We start from the raw sequence: 19,531 nt of genomic DNA on the forward strand, positions 1-19,531 counted from the left end.
TTTTTTTTTTTTTAAGATTCTTTATACTCTAAATATAATTCTGCTTGGGTGATAATTTTTGCAAATATTTTTTTCCCAGTTTGTGGCTTGCATTTTGACTCTTTTGTGTCTTTTGATATACAGAATTTATTAATTATGGTATAATTGAATATATCACACATATTGTATGTTTCCTTCATGGTCAGTGCTTTTACTGTGTTTTAAGAAATTCTTTCTGGGGCACCTGGGTGGCTCAGTCAGTTAAGCATCTGACTCTGGATTCAGCTCAGGTCATGATCTCACAGTTGGTGGGTTCAAGCCCCACGTCGGGCTCTATGTGGACAGCTCAGAACCTAGAGCCTGCTTCAGATTCTGTCTCTGTCTCTCTCTGCCCCTGCCCTGCTCATGCTCTATTTCTCTAGGTCTCAAAAATAAATAAATGAATAAACAAATAAAACAAAACAACAGATGGCTGTCAAGAAATTCTTCCTGGCGCACACCTGGGTGGCTCAGTCAGTTAAGCATCTGACTCTGGATTCGGCTCAGGTCATGATCTCATGGTTTGTGGGAGCAAGCCCCACGTTGGGCTCCGCACTGACAGCACAGAGCCTACTTGGGATTCTCTCTCTCTGCCCCTCCCCTGCTTGCGCTCACACTCTGTCTGCCTGCCTGTCTCTCTCTCTCTCTCTCTCTCTCAAAATGAATAAATTTAAAAATTTTTTTAACTAAAAAAAAAATTTCTTCCCTACTCTTGAGGCAGTGATACTCTTTTCTTTCTTTCTTGTCCTTAATTTATTGGGAATTAATTTTTGTGTATGTTGTGAGGTAGGTTTATGGTTTCTTTTTTTTTTCTAAGTGAATACCCAGTCTCTGTACCATTTACTTGAAAGCCCATCCTTTCTCCTTGATCTGCAGCACGCTCTCTCCAACAAGTTCTCATATGTGGGAGGATCTGGTTTGGGGCTCATAATGTGTCTGTAGCTCATATTAAGTCTTGACAGGAAGTAGGACAGGTCCCTCCTTGATCTTCTGGGATGTCATGTCTTTTCTCAGACTTGTTCTCCTTCAGATCTGCTTGTCAGATTCCCTTCACCCATCTCACCCAAAAGATGATTCTGAGAAGACTTTACATCTTTACAGTTTTAAGGAGTCCTATTCCTATATTCAAATTGAGTATTCAGATATTTTCTGTTTAATTAGGTCTTCTTTAATACTTTAAATAAAGATTAAGTTCTTCATTAATCTCCTGTTTACATTTTCTCTATAAAGACTTAACGTATCTTGGTATATTCTTTTCTGAAAACATTAACTTTTTTGTTACATTTTCAGTTTGTTGCTTGTGTTTAGATACCGCAGTTGACTTTTGTATATTGATCTCATGCTGGCAACCATACAAAACTCTCCATGATATTTCAAAGTGTAGGGGTTTTTGCCCTTTTTTTGGGTCTTTGCCAACAGTCCATATCCTATGAATTTGGTTTTTTTCCTTTCTAATCCTTTTGCTTTGTTCTTGTTATTTTACTAGCAACACATCCAATACAAATCACAGAATAACAGCATTTTTTTATTTTGGTAATTGATTGCTATTCATGTTTTATTCCACTCTTTTGGACATATATATATATATATATATATATATACATACATACTAATTGGAGTAATTGGGATTCTTAGCTCCCTAATTTTCAGCATTTTTTGTCTTCAAATGAAAGTGTTTGAGGATTTTAATTTCTTCATAAGTACCATTGAACTACTCTTGTGATAGTATAGCTTTGTCATAATTTAGTTCTAAATACTATCAGGCTTTACAGTCTGTTTACATTTTTTTTTTTTTTTTTTTTTTTTTAGTTTATTTTGAGAGAGAGAGAAAGAGAGAACGAGAGAGAGAGAGAGAGAGAGAGAAAACAAGTGGGGAAGGGGAAGAGAGAGAGGGAGACACAGAACCCGAAGCAGTCTCCGGGCTCTGAGCTGTCAACGCAGAGCTCGATGCAGAGCTTGAACCCGTGAACCACGAGATCATAATCTGAGCCAAAGTCAGATGCTTAACTGACTGAGCCACCAAGCACCCCCTTCTTTTGTTAAGTTTCAAATTTAATTGCCATTCATTGGTTTGTATTTTACCAGTTCTTAGAATTTTATTGAGACTGGCTGTATAGTCTGTTTTGTTTGATATTAATAGAAGTATGCTATCTTCCTATTGATAGGATTTAACTGAAATTTTTTATTTCCTTTTTACTTTTAACTTTTCTGTGTCTCATACATAGTTTATAGCTGATTGATATTTTAATTCTTTGTGGTATTTAACTAGTTTCACTTTAATAAAATCTAAATTTAATCCATATCCTAAACAACATAAGTACTTTAGGATACTTTAACTCTGATCATTCAGCCTTCCCAATTTATATGCCATTATTGTCCAATATTATAATTTCTTGTTCCTCCTCCTTCCCTGTCAGTTATTGTTAATTTTTTTATATGTACACAAATTGATTTATTTAGTTTGTTTACATTAATTAGGGTTTTTTTGTTCTCCTTTCTTTTTCCTTAGACCTTCCTTTAAAAGATTTCCTTTAGGGGACCCTGGGTGGCTCAGTTGGTTAAGCGTCCGACTCTTGATTTGAGTTGAGATTGAGCCTCGTGTTGGGCTCTGCACTGGGCACTGAGCCTACTTGAGATTCCGTCTCTCCTCTCCCTCTGCTCTTCCCCAGCTTGTGCTCTTTCTCACTCTTTCTGGCTCTTTCTCACTCAAACAACAACAACAACAACAAAAGATTTCCTTGATGAGTTTTTGTTCATACTGTGTTTCAATTTTGTCTGAAAAATCTTTTTGGTTTTCATTGCTCACCCTCAGGTTTAAAAATCAGTTTTATTTAATCAGTAGATAAAAATTACTTACAGAAATATTCAGTTTTAAGTGTATAATTCAAAGTGTTTTGTCAAACGCATGCAGTTAAGTAACCACCACTACAGTCATGGTATAGACACTTCTGTCATCTCAGAAAATTTTCTTGAGCTCTTTGGAGTCAGTCCCCTTTGCCTACCCCTAGTTGCTGGCAGCCATTGCTCTGCTTTCTGATGCTCTGTTTTTGTCTTTTCCAGAATGTGATACATATAGTATCATAGTCTAGATAGTATTTGAATCTGTCTTTCACTTGGCAGATTGCATTTGAAATCCATTCATGTTGTTATGTCTCAGTAGTTCCTTTTATTGATGAGTGGGTAGTCTATTGGATAGGTTCAACATAGCTTGTTTACAAATTCATTAGTTGATAGGCATTTGGATTGTTTCCAGATGGCTGTTAAGAATATTACCAGACTAGGGGGTGCCTGGGTGGCCTAGTCCGTTAAGCGTCTGACTTCGGCTCAGGTCGTTGATCTCACAGTTCGTGAGTTCAAGCCCCGCGTCAGGCTCTGTGCTGTCCTCTCAGAGCCTGAAGCCTGCTTCAGATTCTGTGTCTCCCGCCGCTCTCTGCTCCTCCCCTGCTCATGCTCTATGTCTGTCTCTCAATAATAAATAAACGTTAAAAAAAAAAAAAAAAGAATATTAGAAGATTTGTATATGTATGAGTCTTTATGTGAACATTGACTCTCATTTTTAAAAGGAAGTTTTGCTTAGTTAACAAGTTTTTCTCGACACTTTGAAACTGTTATTCTTCAGTCTTCTAACTTCCCTTGTTGTTAATGAAACTTTATTGGTCTAATTGTTGTTCTTTAAGTAATCTGGCTTTTCTCTTGGTCTGCTTTTACGAGTCCTCTTTGTGTTTGGTGTTCTGCAGTATCACTACCCTCTGTTTAGGGTTTCTTTTTATTTTAACTGGTTGAAATTCATTTAACTTTTTGAATTTGAAGATCATCTTCCACATTACTAATTCTCTTCAGATCTGATCTCTTACTTAACCATACCATGGCATGGATCTTAGGGACATTGGATTGAATGTTGGATTATTTCTTGGTTAATGACACATTTCTGTGCATAGACTTCTTCTCCATATATTATAATGCTTTTGTGCTGTGATCTTAACCACTGTATAAATCTGGCTAAGCCATTTCTTCCTATACTGTCCCTTGCCTTTACTGCTTGAGATGATATCATCTTGCATCCTGTGTTCATTATACCCTGGCTTTCCTTTTTTAAAATACAGTTTTATGTTGTCTAATACATGTTTTTAAATAATATGTTGGTTTTTAACTTTATGAAAAGGCTGCCATTCTGCATTTAATTTGGGGGTACTTTGTTTTCACCTGATAGTGTATTGCTAAGATATACCCATAATTGCATGTGTCAGTTTATTCATTTTCACTGCTTTGTGTAACATTTTGTTGTAAAGCTTCTTCAGTTATGTATAGTGCTATTACCTAATTTTGATGTACATGTGCAATAGTGTCTCTTGGGTAAATGACCAGACTTGTCAGATTGTCAGGTATGTGCATGCTGAATTTCATATGATAATTGAGTTTTAATTTCCACTCTGTTTCATTTCTAGATGTTTCATGGAGTTCTTTTTCAAATCTACCTGATAGTTTTTTATGTTCCTATTCCTTAGTGATATTTTTGATTGCCTCTTTGATATTCATTAAACATACTAAATGTCTCTTCAGTTTGTATTGGATCATTCCAGTACTAGTAGTTTTTGTGGGTCTTGTCCTCTCGTTTGTTTAGATATATACGTGTATAATTTTGTAATTATATAAAATAATGATTTTATTTTCTAATGAACTCATCATGTTCCTTAGAATTTGATCTGTGGGAATTCACTGAGGCCTGGGCTTAAGGTGCTTTGTTCTGTAGACTAATTTGCATTTGTTTCTGCCCAGCAACTAAGGATACTACCATACCATTAACATTTTATTTTTTTTTTTTAATTTTTTTTTTTTTTTCAACGTTTATTTATTTTTGGGACAGAGAGAGACAGAGCATGAACGGGGGAGGGGCAGAGAGAGAGGGAGACACAGAATCGGAAACAGGCTCCAGGCTCTGAGCCATCAGCCCAGAGCCCGACGTGGGGCTCGAACTCACGGACCGCGAGATCGTGACCTGGCTGAAGTCGGACGCTTAACCGACTGCGCCACCCAGGCGCCCCTGCCATTAACATTTTAAAGGAAATTGTCAGTATGGAGGTTTTAGACCATTTGTTTTTTTGTTGTTTGGATAAATGGTATGCCCTTGTCCATGAAGATGTTCTTAGATGTTTCTGTGCAGTGAAACCTCTTGAAGTTAGTTGTCAGTTTTTAATTTTTGCCAAGAGCACTTTCTCATAAGTTTGATTCACTCCATAAACCTTGGCAGCAGAATCTTTTAAGCCCTCCGTTTTTTTCTTTTGAATGTTAGAGCTGATGGTTTCCAGTGGGCCTTGTCAGAACCAGCACAGGGCATTAAGCTCAGCAGTAAGACATTATCCTTGATCCTGCACAGAGAAGAGTATGTGAATAGAGCTCCCCATATTTTTATGTGTGCATTATCATCTTTCATTCAACTATCCTTTGTTGATATTTATCATTAATGTATGTGGTCAGACGTACATCAAATTCTGTAGCTCTTACTAGTGTACTTTGTTTTAATGTCCGAATTTGTAGATCCAGAAGTGTCCCCAACTGTAAAGAAGAATCTGTTTAGAATATTATATGTATCTTTAATTTGATGTTCTAGAACCTGAGAATAAAAGTAAAGTTATTATTTTCATCTAAATGATTCTTTGGGATTCTCTACTATCTGCAAGACTCCTTAAGTAATTTTGACTGATTTTTAACCAATGCCAAATTGGAGTTGGTGTGGTTAATGGTTGAGTATTGAGGGACATAACATTTATTAGTGCTTTGATTATGCCCTTGATTTAGGGAAAAAAGTTTGTGATGCTCTTACTATTTTCTTTCTAGATACGATACACCAACTTCTAAGAAGAAAGTACGAATTAAAGACCGCAATAAACTTTCTACAGAGGAGCGCCGGAAGTTGTTTGAGCAAGAGGTGGCTCAGCGGGAGGCTCAGAAACAACAGCAGCAGATGCAGAACCTGGGAATGACATCTCCACTGCCCTATGACTCTCTGGGCTACAATGCCCCTCATCACCCCTTTGCTGGCTACCCACCAGGTTATCCCATGCAGGCCTATGTGGATCCCAGCAACCCTAATGCTGGAAAGGTGCTCCTCCCCACACCTAGCATGGACCCCGTGTGTTCTCCTGCTCCTTATGATCATTCTCAGCCCTTGGTGGGACATTCTACAGAACCCCTTGTTGCCCCTCCACCTGTACCAGTGGTGCCACATGTGGCAGCCCCTGTGGAAGTTTCCAGTTCACAGTATGTGGCCCAAAGTGATGGTGTGGTACACCAAGACTCCAGCGTCACCGTCTTGCCAGTGCCAGCCCCAGGCCCAGTTCAGGGACAGAATTATGGTGTTTGGGATTCAAACCAACAGTCTGTCAGTGTCCCCCAGCAGTATTCTCCTGCACAGTCTCAAGCAACCATATATTATCAAGGACAGACTTGTCCAGCTGTCTATGGTGTGACATCACCCTATTCACAGACAACTCCACCAATTGTGCAGGTAACTAATTTTGGAACCTCTCTTGTCTTACAGTCTGTTTATAGGATATTAAATCTGTTGTGAAGGGGAAACCTGCCATTGCTCACTTATATATTGATGAATTGTGTATATATTAGTTACTTATTGTTGTGTGACAAGTTACTCCGAAACTTAGCGGCTTGAGACAACTAGTAATTATTATTTCTTAGTTTTTGTAGGGCAGGAATTCAGAAGCAGCTTGACTGGCTGGGTGGTTCAGGCTCAGAGTCTTTCATTAAATTACATACAGCCTGGCTGTTAACCAAGGTTGTAGTCATCGAAGGTTAGGAAGAGGAAGGAAGATTGACTTTCAAGCTCACTCACGTGGTTGTTAACTGGCCTCGGTTTCTTACCATCACATGAACCTCTTAATAGGGCTGCTTACCACATTCCAGCTGACTTCCCGCAAAGTCAAGTAGTCAGGGAGAGACTTATGGGTTACTCCTCTCCTTTTTGCTTATAGACAGTGAATAATATACAGTTTATTCTTTTATATGCTCACAAACGGAAAACCCTCTGGTCATGGTAATTGAGTCAGGAGGTGGCTTGCCCTTTTCTTAGACCCAGCTTGTGTACTATTTTATATCCCCTACATTTTATTGTCATGAAGTTTGCCAGAGTGAACCTAAGGATATTTACTGTGGTAGTAAATATAATGTTAAATTTAAAAGCTGAGTATACTGAATTTGTATTTCAAGGTGTATTTTTATGTTTTTTAATCAAGCTTCTTTTCTATAGAACCCAGCAATACATTTTAAGCTTAAACAAAAAATATATCTAAAGCATCATCCTCACCACATTCTGATGTCCGTCACATCACTCCATATCGCTCCTTAAAGGTGAATTATCGTGGATGAGAGAGACTGTCAGGGATACTTCCTGCACACATTACCTAGTACTGATCAGTTACTTCTGTTAGTATTTTTGTGACGAAGCTGCATCAAAATTTAGTTTGTAAGGCCATGGCAAAGTATCCAGCTTGAATTCCTAAAATCTTAAGTATACTAACTACATTCATTTTGTATGATCTCTTGAGCCACATGCTTATATCTATATTTTATGTATTTGTAATTTTGAAGACTTGAAACTTTTTCCCATGGGTTTCTACTTAACATGATTCTTAACCATTTTTCCAAATTACTTTGTATCTGTGTGTGTGTGTGTGTGTTTTAAGTATCTTAAACAGATTTCTTAGGTTCTAACTTCTGCTGTCTTGCCACATTCTTTCTTGGACCAAACCATTTATTTTGAGTTTTTTCCCTGAGAATGTGTATCAGATATAAGAAACATGGTCTACTTCTCTCCCATTTCTATTCCTGAAGTATGTTCTTAACCTAGGTTTCAGAGCCTAAGCAATAGCAGTAGAAGATATTTATTGAAGACTCTCCAGGAGAGATTTCACTGGTCATTTGGCCATTCTTATAAAAAGTAATCTATTTTTTCTATCCCATGGAGCAAAAGATTTTCTGTAAGTTTTAGTCATAGCCTTAAGACTCAAGCATCACAATTTTGCTTGCTTACAGTTTTCCATTTTGTTCCTACCAAGGAGTCATTTGTTGGCTCCCTAATCTATTTTGTGTGTATTAGGTGGCAGATGAATGGACTCAGATAGTCCAAATTGTCCTTTACTTCTCTGTGAGATTAGTTATCAGAGATGATGTTGGGCTTTAGGTTATGAGAAATGTAGAGCATTTTGTTATTGTTTATGTGTTTTGAGTCCCTGTCCATCATTTAATGTGTGTCTTGGGGACAGGTGCTTAGCTTATATTCTTCAGTTAAAGTTTTTTTTTTGTTTTTTTAATGTTCATTTTTGAGAGAGAGCATGAGCGAGGGAGGGGCAGAGAGAGAGGGGGACAGAGGATCCGAGGTGGGCCCTGCACTGACAGCAGAGAGCCCAATGTGGGGCTCAAACTCACGAACCATGAGATCATGACCTGAGCTGAAGTCAGATGCTCGATTGACTGAGCCACCCAGGTGCCACTTCAGTTTTAGTTTTCTTATCTATGAGATGAGCAGAATGCCTCAGCATGGTTGAGGTTTGCATGAGATAATGGATATTAATAATGACAGAATTAAAGCACCATTTACCTTGAAGGTTTAATTATAGTTACCTTAATGATGTCGACAGAGTATTGACATTTGTGGAGTGTGAAATGCTCCTAGTCAAAGTCATCTATCTGATATCTGGTCTAACCTCCAGTAGAAGGAGACCTTGAGGTCTGTGGTGTTCAAGTGTAGTATTGACCATACCATCATGGGCTACTAAGAATTTGCAAGATATGATAACTTTGACAGTGAAGTAGTATGTGATGTGGTGTGATATAAATTTGTGTGTGTGTGTATGTGTACACATATGCAGTATCTTTCACATTTGGAGCAGATATGTTATCAGAAGGTGACTTTCATTTTTTGCCACAATTGCTTATCAAATGTAAAAACTCAACTTCAGCTGAGGCCACCTGATTTATAGTGGTTTTGTGACATTACTAAGTGACCTATTCTTACAAAGTTATACTAAATCACATCTCAAAAAATTGAGTCCTAAGACTATAATTTTCACATTATGAAGTGAAGTGACTCAGATATAAAGTAATAGTGATTTTTTTTTTCCCCTCTAGAAGTAGGGGCAGAATAATTATGTTTTCTATAACATTTTGGACCTCCTTAGATTTCTAATTCCCATTAGAAGTCCCATTTTAAAGCTATTTCTAGACTGTATTTATGTTTGAGAAATTAGCTTTCATGTAATTTCAGGTCTCTTGAAGGGGAGAGCCAATCTCCTACAGATTTCCCCCCAGCAAAAGAGAGACTTGATATAGGCATATGCTATTTAGATACATCTCACAAGTATGTATATCTTCCATACTAACTTCAGTGGAATTGCAAGTCAGTTTCCCTTTTTTATTACTATTGTTAGTTTTGGCATTGCCATGTGATTATCAGCTGGTTTGGATAGATAATTTAATAGAACCCTGAAGAATGTTCATTTTCTTTCTTTCTTTCTTTCTTTCTTTCTTTCTTTCTTCTTTCTTTTTTTTTTTTTTTTTTAAGCTTATTTATTTTGAGAGGTGGAGGCCAGGGGCAGAGAGAGAGAGGAAGAGGGAGAATCCCAAGCAGGCTCCGTGTTTGACAGCACAGAGCCAGCATGGGGCCTGATCCCACAAACCGTGAGATTATGACCTAGGCCAAAATCAAGAGTCAGACGCTCAACTGACTGAGTCACCCAGGTGCCCCGTTTTCTTTCTTTTTGACAGTCTGAGTTTTAAACACTGTACCTCTAAATGATTACTGCTATCTTGGGTGACTTTTTTTTTGTTTTTAGTCCAGCAAGGCTGATGTTGTTCAGATATTTTTGGCATTTCCTTTGGAAGTTATTTCCAGTATGTGTCACATTCCTTCCTGATGATAAATTATTATCCTTTAAATATATCTTTGCATGTTAGAAACAGGTGAAATTTGTCTGGAAATTTCTCATCTGGTAAATTACCTCATCTGGTAAATAGAGGGCTCAAGCTGGATAATGCCATTTCAGGTCAGAAGTTACCTCACAGCCAGCATTTGGAGCCATAGTCTTCATTTCAAGGAGACTATAGCTTTAAAACTCCAGTCATCAAATCCTTTAGATGAGCCTTACTTATTATCTCTGATCTTGTCAAATTCTCCATGCACAAAGTTTAACTGAGAGTCAAAAGAATTTTTAGCCTCCAAAATATTAGCATCTTTCTGTTGTAGATTTGGGTGCTTAATCTCCTGATCACTATGGAGATAACATGTTTATCAGTTTACTGTCTTCTTCAGCCTCCCAGAAACTGTTTTTACTCAATCAGATATACCAGCACATTTATATTAACTCCCTACATGCACAATAACTTGCCTGTTGTATCCACTCTTCAGGATGCTTCCTTCGGGCATCAGGGCCATTACAGATTCACTTTCCAGATCATACACTAGATCATAGACTAGACCCCAGTTAGATATGTTTTGTTTTATAGCTTATTTTTAGCAAAGTTGAAATTGAACGTTATAAGAATTATTTATACTTCACCTCTGAGATTATACTTTTAAATTTCTTTTTTTTTTTAATTTTTTAAATGTTTATTTTTGAAAGAGAGAGACAGAGAATGAACGGAGGAGGGGCAGAGAGATAGGGAGACACGGTATCCGAAGCAGGCTGCAGGCTCCCAGCTGTCAGCACAGAGCCTGACGTCATGAACCATGAGATCATGACCTAAGCCAAAGTTGGACTCTCAACTAACTGACTGAGGCACCTAGGGGCCCCATTTTTAAATTTCTTAAACACTATTTTACCATCTTTTTTGCTAATATCTCTTTTTGTACTGACCTCTTATTCAGTATTGTCTGGGTGTAGATGCATCAGTGTTAAAAAGCCTTTTGGGTTCAACCACATTTCAGTCTTTGAAACTGGAATTAGGTGGGGAAGTAAAATTTGTTTCTACAAAATCTTTGATGTTGCACAGATTTCCCATCTTATATCCAAATACCTAGAGATGAAAGCATTTCTATTTTGTGATAGTATTCTGATAATAATTCTGCTTTGACCATTGAGTGTGGGTTTTTGTTCTGTGTAGATTAAGCTGTTCCAGAATAATGAATCAAGTACTCTTGACCTTTGTACTATGTAGGGGTTAAGAGTGCCAAACCTCTCTCCTCAGTCAAAAATCTGCGTATGACTTTTAACTCCCCCAAAACTTCACTACTGTTACCTTACCAATAACATAAGCAGTTGATGAACCGATATTTTGTATGCTACATGTTTTATATTCTGTATTCTTAAAATAAAGTCAGCTAGAGAAAAAGAACATTAAGAAAATCATAAGGAAAATACATTTACAGTACTATACTGTAGAAAATCTGTTATAAGTGGCCCTGTGTAGTTCAAATCCACATGTTCAAGGGTCAGCTGGGTTGTATTCTTCCTCTTTTTCTCTGTGCCCTCTCGGTACTTATCCAGAAATCTCTTTGGTAGTTCCATTGGCCTAATCGGACTCTTTGGGTCTTTACTGGTATCATTTGGAATGATTGTATTTTATATTTTGAGCACTTACCAGTTAATACTTCTGAAATTATTTTATGTGGTGGAATCTCAGTCCCTAGGATCAAAATCTGTCCTCAAGTACAGGCTGCATCTATCTCTGTTCACCTCCTTGGTAGTCATCACCTCTTGAGACAACAGGGTTGTGTTTCAGGGCTTGTTGTCACCTCTTCTTTAAGAGTGTTTCTAGTGCTGAGAACTAATTCCAGAGTAAGTTTAAGTCCTAGCCATGGTCCTTAATTGCTTATGTGACTCCAGGTGGGGGAGATCCTCACCTCTGATGGTAGTCAGGACTAAATGAGATTATATATGTGAAAGGGCTTTCTAAGCGTCATGAGGCACTGTATAAATCAGTGTGTGGTAAGAATTTTATCTAGAATGAATTCTGCTGTCTTTCTCAGACAGAGAGACCCTCCTTCCTCTCAGAGGGAGTTGTAATTAGATCACTGTCTTACTTCCTCTGCTATGAATCACTCACTCTCTTTGACCTTTTCCAGTCAGAACAACCTGTTAGTTTTTAGGAGTTGGTAGTAAAAAGGCTTTCTGAAAAGAGCCCTGTGGAGCTGTCTTGGATATACTAGGTGCGGCACTTCAGTTGTTATTACTGTGGTCTCCCTGGAGGCTAAAGAGTTGGACAGCTCTTAGGAGCCTCCTCACCTCCCCCCAGCCTTTTCTGTTTTTTTTGTTTTTTGTATTTTAATGGTAAAACCAAAGTAAGTAAATGACTAGGGAATTACTAAAAAAAGAAACTTCTGTGTTTGAAATAAAGGATTGTTTTACACATTTGTATCGAAATACTCTTTACTAAAAGTTAAAATTCATGGATTCCAATAAGAGAATGCCAACTGAGAAGACAGTTACTGCTTTATTAGAGCCAGAAGAGTATAAATTATGAATTTCTTCATTTTATCTTTAGAGTTATGCCCAACCAAGTCTTCAGTACATCCAAGGACAGCAGATTTTCACAGCTCATCCACAAGGTGTGGTCGTACAGCCAGCTGCAGCCGTGACTGCGATAGTCACACCAGGGCAGCCTCAGCCCTTACAGCCGGTAAGAAACCCTTCAGGTGATAAAATACTCCTTAGCTGTGTACCTTATCTTTAGAAGGTCTACTTTTGGTTTAGGTTTTTATTTTTGTTTCTTTCACTTGGTTTTGTTTTGTTTTTTTCTTTAACTTTGGTCCCCAATTTCACTCAAGGGCTTGCGTCTCTGAGGAAGCATTACTCAGTCATTAAAAAAAAAAGTTCTCTAGATTTTACCCCTATGTTGATTGATACATATTTTGCTTCCGATATCCTTTTTATTTATAATTTAAACCGACTTTGTATTTTTATACTTTGCTATGAATTGCTAAAGTAACAATTTTATAGAGTAGCTATTTGTATTTTATGAAGTACTGGAATATGATACTATATCAGACCCGTGGACTAGGAGTACAGAAGTGAACTACTTCACTGTACATGCTGTACAATATGTAGTAAGAGAAACGTTTGGTATTCTGTAACATATGGAGAAGAATGTGGTGAAATCTTGATGAAGTGGGAAATGGCTGGCATTGGAAGCTGTTGAAAAGCTGAACAGAATAACTTGATCACATTAGCACTTTGGAGTTGCGACAGCTCCAGAGAAGGTTCCTGCAGCAGTCCGGTGAGTGATGGCGGCTTTAGACAGGTAGTACAGTTAGTGGGGATGGAGTATAAAGACTACATGTGGAACAGTTGGGAGATGAGACAGTGTGCTCTTATAGCAGGTATTTGAGGGCTTGCTAGGAGTTGGGCCCTAGGAATTTTGAATACAAACCTAAGACTCCATTCCTATCCTTAGAAGCTGACATTCCAATAAGAGAGTTGAGGATCACAATGAATAATACTAAAAGTAGAGATTAGTGTCACATAAGGTGCAGATAGTTTGAGGAGGGAAAGAATCATTCCCAAGTGTGGGAAGGATTAGTAATAAGTTCTGAATGATTCGAAGTATTCTTAGGTGACACAGAAGCTTAGGACAAAGAGGTCACTTTATAGGCTGGAAGGAGGACTACAGGTAGAACTGAAGTAGGACACCAAAAAAAGCAGCTACATGAAGTAGGATTAGTGGTATGCATAAAACAGTGATGCTCAAAGACCTGTGTTTGCTTAAAAGTGGTCCCATTTTATCTGAGCCTGGGATCTCCGGTTCCTCGTTGACTGCTTAAGCAGAGGTAAAACTGGAAAAAGTATTCTATATTAATTGGCTTACACAGAATGAGAATTAAGGGCATATATTCTTATAGTAATTTATTATTAGTCTGCTAGATCTATTATAACAAGATACCACAAACCAAGAGGTTTAACAGAAATTGATTTTCTCACTGCTCTAGAGTCTGGAAGTCTATACCATCAAGGTGTTGGTGAGGTTTGGTTCTAAGGCTTCTCCTTGCCTTGCACATGGCTGCCGTCTCCCTATATATTTACGTTCCCTAATGTGTCTTTTCCTCTTATGAGGAAACTACCCTTTTGACCTCATTTAATCTTCATCGCCTCTTTAAAGGCCCTATCTCCAAATATAGTCACGTTGGGAGTTAGAGCTCCAACGTAGGAATTTGGGGGATACAGTTCAGTCCCTCGACAGGGATTGTGAGGTTTTCATGTTTTTCAAAATGTGACGTTAAATTTTTATAAATATGCAGTTTAAAACGTACAGAAAAATAGATAAGGGTTAAGTGGTAACATTCTGTCATACTGCTTTTCAGCTTTTTTCTTTAAAAAAGATACATCTAAAGCTAATTCAGCTAATCAGGATCCAGAAGTTGGTATATGCCATTTAGCATTGTTTTGTTTTGTTTTTAATTTTTTACATGTTTGTTTATTTTTGTTTTTAATTTTTTTTAATGTTTTTATTAATTTTGAGGCAGAGAGACAGAGCATGAGCAGGGGGGGACAGAGAGACAAGGAGACACAGAATCTGAAGCAGGCTCCAGGCTCTGAGCTGTCAGCACAGAGCCCGACGTGGGGCTCGAACTCACATACCACGAGATCATGACCTGAGCTGAAGTCGGATGCTTAACTGACTGAGCCACCCAGGCGCCCCTGTTTATTTTTGAAAGATACAGACCTTGAGCGGGGAGGGGCAAAGAGAGAGGGGGAGACACAGAATCCAAAGCAGACTCCAGGCTCTGAGCTGTTAGCACAGAGCCCGACATGGGGCTCGAATTCACAAACCGCAAGATCATGACCTGAGCTGAAGTTGGACACTTAACTGACTGAGCCACCCAGGCGCTCCTAGCATTTTCTATTTTATTCTTTTTCTTAAGGTTGAAAGATACTGCTCTGGATAGTGAGCTGCTGAATATTTTTAAATGTGGTATGTTGGATGGTGAACTTGGAGCCAACTGTCAATTTTCTGATAGATCCCTAAAGCTGTTTATATACTCTGTCTCTGATCATTTCCCAGATTGAACCTTTTTTTATCTTTTTTTTAAAAGATAGAGATAGAGGTATGTTTTTACATATTGCTTAAGTAGGCTACTTTGTCCTTTTTGAGATGTCACTGATGAAGAGTCTGTGTGTGTGTTTCTTTTTAGCCTGAAATGGTAGTGACAAATAATCTTCTGGATCTGCCACCCCCCTCTCCTCCCAAACCAAAAACCATTGTCTTACCTCCCAACTGGAAGACAGCCCGAGATCCAGAAGGGAAGATTTATTACTACCACGTGATCACAAGGTAAGAAAGGCTGTGTGGGCATCCCCAAATCAGTTTCAGTTGGTCAAAGAAGCTGCCATCATAAGGGGAGATTTATGATTATTGGCTTGATGTCATTGGCTGGTGTTCACTATGCTTGAGGGCTGCTAGATTTCCAGAATCACGTCTTAAATGTTATGTTATGCCTTTTTAGATAGATAAATTTTGATATATTTTTAATCTACAAGACTTTTGCGGAAAATTAAAGAGTTTGTAAAAAAAATAAATAAATAAATAAAAAGATAATGACTTGATCTAACGTTGTGGGTTTTGAGGGTCCTGGGCAAACCTTTTCTGTAAAAGGTCAAATGATGTTTTAGGCTTTGCCAGCCAAACACAATTACTTAGTTCTGCCATTGTTGTGCAAACAGCCATAGACCATACATAATGAATGGTCATGTCTGCCCAATAAAATTTCATTTACAAAAATAGGCAATAGGTCAGTTTTGGTCCGTGAGCCATAGTTTGGTGACCCTTGCTGTTTATAGAAAGCTCAATTTATCTTTTTCTTAGAAGTTTAAAAAATACATATGTCTTTTAGACAAAAGATAGCTTTATGTGAATATATGTAATTTGTGTGTGTGTGTGTGTGTGTGTGTGTACACACTCATTGGTATATAATCTTATGTGAGTTGTTGGGATACGTCTTTTATAATCTTTCTACCAATCTGTATAGAACGTTATCAGTTAATAAAGAACTACACTGTTTTTAGTGCATGCTTATACTTTGAGGGATCAGCAAACTATGCCCATAGGCCACTGGTATTTGCAAATGAAGTTTTGGGGGGAACACAGCCACTCCCATTTATTTAGGAGTTGTTTATGGCTGCTTTCACAATATAGTGGCAGAGTAGAATAGTTGTGGCAGAGACCATGTGACCCACAAAGTCAAAAATATTTACTCTGTGATCATTTATAGAAAAAAAGTTTGCCAACTCCTGTTCTTTTGTATGGCTATATAAAATTTTATTTAACCCACCCTAATTGATGGATTTTCACGATTTTATATATAACTCTAACCCTGGACATCCTTGTAGATACTAATCTTACCTTCTTTGGGTAGATTTCTAGAGGTAGAATTGTCAGTCAAAAAGATAGACATTTTAAATTGATAATTATTGTCAGCTTACCATGAAAAAAACTGTACCATTGTAGACTCCCACAAAAAGTGTACAATAGTGCCTTTTTCTTCACGTAATTTCTTTTAATCTTGTAAGTGTAATTGGTGAGACATCTTATTTTCATTTCCAGTTCTTTTATTATTGAACCATCTTTATTGTTGGCCGTTTACATCTTTTGTGATTTGCTTGTTTGGGGCATGTACCCATTTTCTGTCATTATTATTAGATCCCTTTATCAAGGTTATTGCAAATGTTTTTGTTTGTAATGTCTTACAAGTTTAAAAAATTTCATACAAATATTTTCTTTTATGGTTTTTCAAGTGCGTCTAACGTTTCTGACAAAAGTTTGGTGTGGTAGGAAAGCACAAGACTGCAAAGGCAGGATTGACCCACCAGATACGTTGCTAGTTCTCTGAGGCTTTTGACATTTTAAGGGATTCTCCTTATAGCATTCCCTGTGACAACTGACTTCAGTCTCCTGAATTGAATTTCCTTACTTCCAGTTGTTACCTCACAGATCTAGCTGTAAAAAAAAAAAAAAAAAAAAAAAAAAAAAACTACAATGCTTTCTTATTTGCAAAACAACTATAGCATGCAATGAATGAGTTAACATGGTAGAACCCTTCTTCTTGCAGTCAGTTGAGAATATTTGGGACCAAGGGCATAAGTTTTTGACTTGAAGTCTTTTCCATGCTATGAGTCATTGAAGCAAAGGGGCACAACCACAGACAAGAAGGCTCCCAAAGCAAGGAACCATTTTCTCATGTGACCAAGGATTGTTAGGAGTGTGTTGTGATTTATTTTATTTGCTCCAAGTACATGCTGGGTACAGTTGCTGTTGATCTCTTCACCTGCAGAGGGGAGGTATAGGCAAGCACTGACTCCATGTACTTTTTAGGTTTTGCTGAATCCTATTTTCAGAACATTAAGAGCCAAGTGAGAAACAGACAGGATGTTTTGGTTTTACTACTCTCTTTGACAAGGCAAACATCGCCACCTCACTGGCTAGAGAAATACAGTGGGCTAAACAATGTATGTCTGTGGGATAGAATCACTGCTGCTGGGAAGATAGCAAAAGAATGTTTCTATCTTATGAAGCAGACTTCCTCTATGTCTCATTATAAATGTTGTATTTTATGTGTATATGAGCAGAGATGCCTGTGCCAGAGTTCTCTGTTTTCTGGCCACGATAGCATGGCTGTTCTTACCTTCTTCTAGGCAGACTCAGTGGGATCCTCCTACTTGGGAAAGCCCAGGAGATGATGCCAGCCTTGAGCATGAAGCTGAGATGGACCTGGGGACCCCAACGTATGATGAAAACCCCATGAAGGTGAGTATGGCTTACACATGTTTCCGGATCATCTGGGAGTCTGTATCCTGTCATCTTGCTGGACCAATAGCCATGTGGTCTTGTGATTCTATTTTCCTTATTGTTCTGGAGAATTAACACATGTCGTAAATGCTTGAGAGGCCTAGGACATCCAAACAGTACAGCAGTATGGTATGTAAAGCAAAAAATACAAGCCCTTAATTTCTTTCCAGCTGCTCTCCTATCATCCCTTTCTGGAGATAAATACTGTTAACTAGTACAGGAGTTCTCAAACCTGGAGTAATTTTGCTCCCTCAAGGACATTTGATAATATTTAGAGACAGTTTTGGTTGTTAAAACTGAAGGAATGCTATAGACAAGGGAAGTCACCAAACATCTTACAATGCACAGGACAGTCCCCCACAACAAAGAACTGGCCCAAAATGTTAATAATGCCAAGGTTGTGAAACTTTACTTTGGTGTGTGTTCTTCCAGACTCTTCTGGGAAATGTACACACACAAGTGTTTTTCTTTCTTTTCATTTTATTTGTTTGTTTGCTTGTTTGTTTTTAAAAGTTTATTTATTTTGAGAGAGAGTGAGCGCATGAGCAGGGGAGGGACAGAGAGAGCGAGAGAGAGGATCCCAAGCAGGCTCCGTGTGTCAGCGCAGACATCCATCGGGCTCATTCCCACATGCCGTGAGAACATGACCTAAGCGGAAATTTAAAGAGTCAGACGCTTGGGGCGCCTGGGTGGCTCAGTTGGTTGGGCATCTGACTTCGGCTCAGGTCATCATCTCGCAGTTGGTGGGTTTAAGCCCTGCGTCGGGCTCTGTGCTGACAGCTCAGAGCCTGGAGCCTGCTTCAAATTCTGTGTCTCTTCCTCTGTCTGCCCCTCCCATGCTCATGCTCTGTCATGCTCTGTCTTGCTCTGTCTCTCAATAGTAAAATAAACATTAAAATATTTTTTTTAAAAAAAGAGTCAGGCACTTAGCTGACTGGTTAAGCCCAGGTGCTCCTTACTTTTCATTTTAAACACACAAATAGAATCATAGTATTTATATTCTATTGTAACTTCCTTTAGTATTTCTTAGCAATTTGGGGTACCTGGCTGGGTCAGTTGGAGCATGCAACTCTCGATCTTGGGGTTGTGAGTTCGAGCCCCGTGTTAAGTGTAGAGATTACTTAAAAATAAAACCTTAAAAAGTATGTCTGTCTTAGCTCTTTCCTTGTAGATCTGCTGCATCCTTTTTTGATGCACTGTGTCTCATTTTAAATGTTTTAGCTCATTGACTGAAATTTTACAGAGATGGTGTGTTTCAATGTCCTGCCATTTTGGGATTCATAGTTCTGGGAAAAAGTTAACTGTTTACAACCTCACCAAAGGAGTATCCTCCACCACCTCCCCCCAACACACACACTTTTTTTTTTTTTTTTTTTTTTTTTTTTAAGATTTGGGACAAATATTTTACTATGGAAATATTATTTTAGAAACAAGGCAAAAAAGAGCTTATCCCTGATCTCTCCCTCTGACAAAACAGTAATTAGGATTAGAGGTCAAGTAAATGAAATACACAGTGACTGAATTATAACCATTTTTATCCCTGTCCGCTTATAATAAGACCCACTATCTCCTGGAGTAAGGTGTCTTCAGTGAAATCAAAGACCATATTTCTGTGTCCTAAGATCTGAATAGTATTCAAAAAATTTTTTTAATGAGAAGAGGCACTTAACTAGTTAAGTCAGTGGAGAGGTAGGAGAGAGGGAAGAGGGCAAAAAGGAAGGAGGTT

The 19,531-nt window shown here is 38.1% G+C and overlaps 1 protein-coding gene across 2 annotated transcripts in view; it reads left to right on the forward strand.

Moving 5' to 3' along the window:
• The window catches only part of SETD2 (SET domain containing 2, histone lysine methyltransferase), a 127,240-nt gene that overhangs the window by 90,240 nt on the left and 17,469 nt on the right, over positions 1–19,531 (forward strand). For both annotated transcript variants that reach the window (XM_086698371.1, XM_086698372.1), the window contains exons 15-18: positions 5,854–6,523; positions 12,511–12,645; positions 15,155–15,294; positions 17,652–17,763. In XM_086698371.1, coding sequence (XP_086554497.1) covers positions 5,854–6,523; positions 12,511–12,645; positions 15,155–15,294; positions 17,652–17,763 — 1,057 coding nt within the window. The remainder of the gene's footprint in view (positions 1–5,853; positions 6,524–12,510; positions 12,646–15,154; positions 15,295–17,651; positions 17,764–19,531) is intronic.

The sequence above is a fragment of the Puma concolor genome, chromosome A2, assembly GCF_028749965.1.
Source record: "Puma concolor isolate L17-30 chromosome A2, mPumCon1.1.hap2, whole genome shotgun sequence".
NCBI lineage: Eukaryota > Metazoa > Chordata > Mammalia > Carnivora > Felidae > Puma > Puma concolor.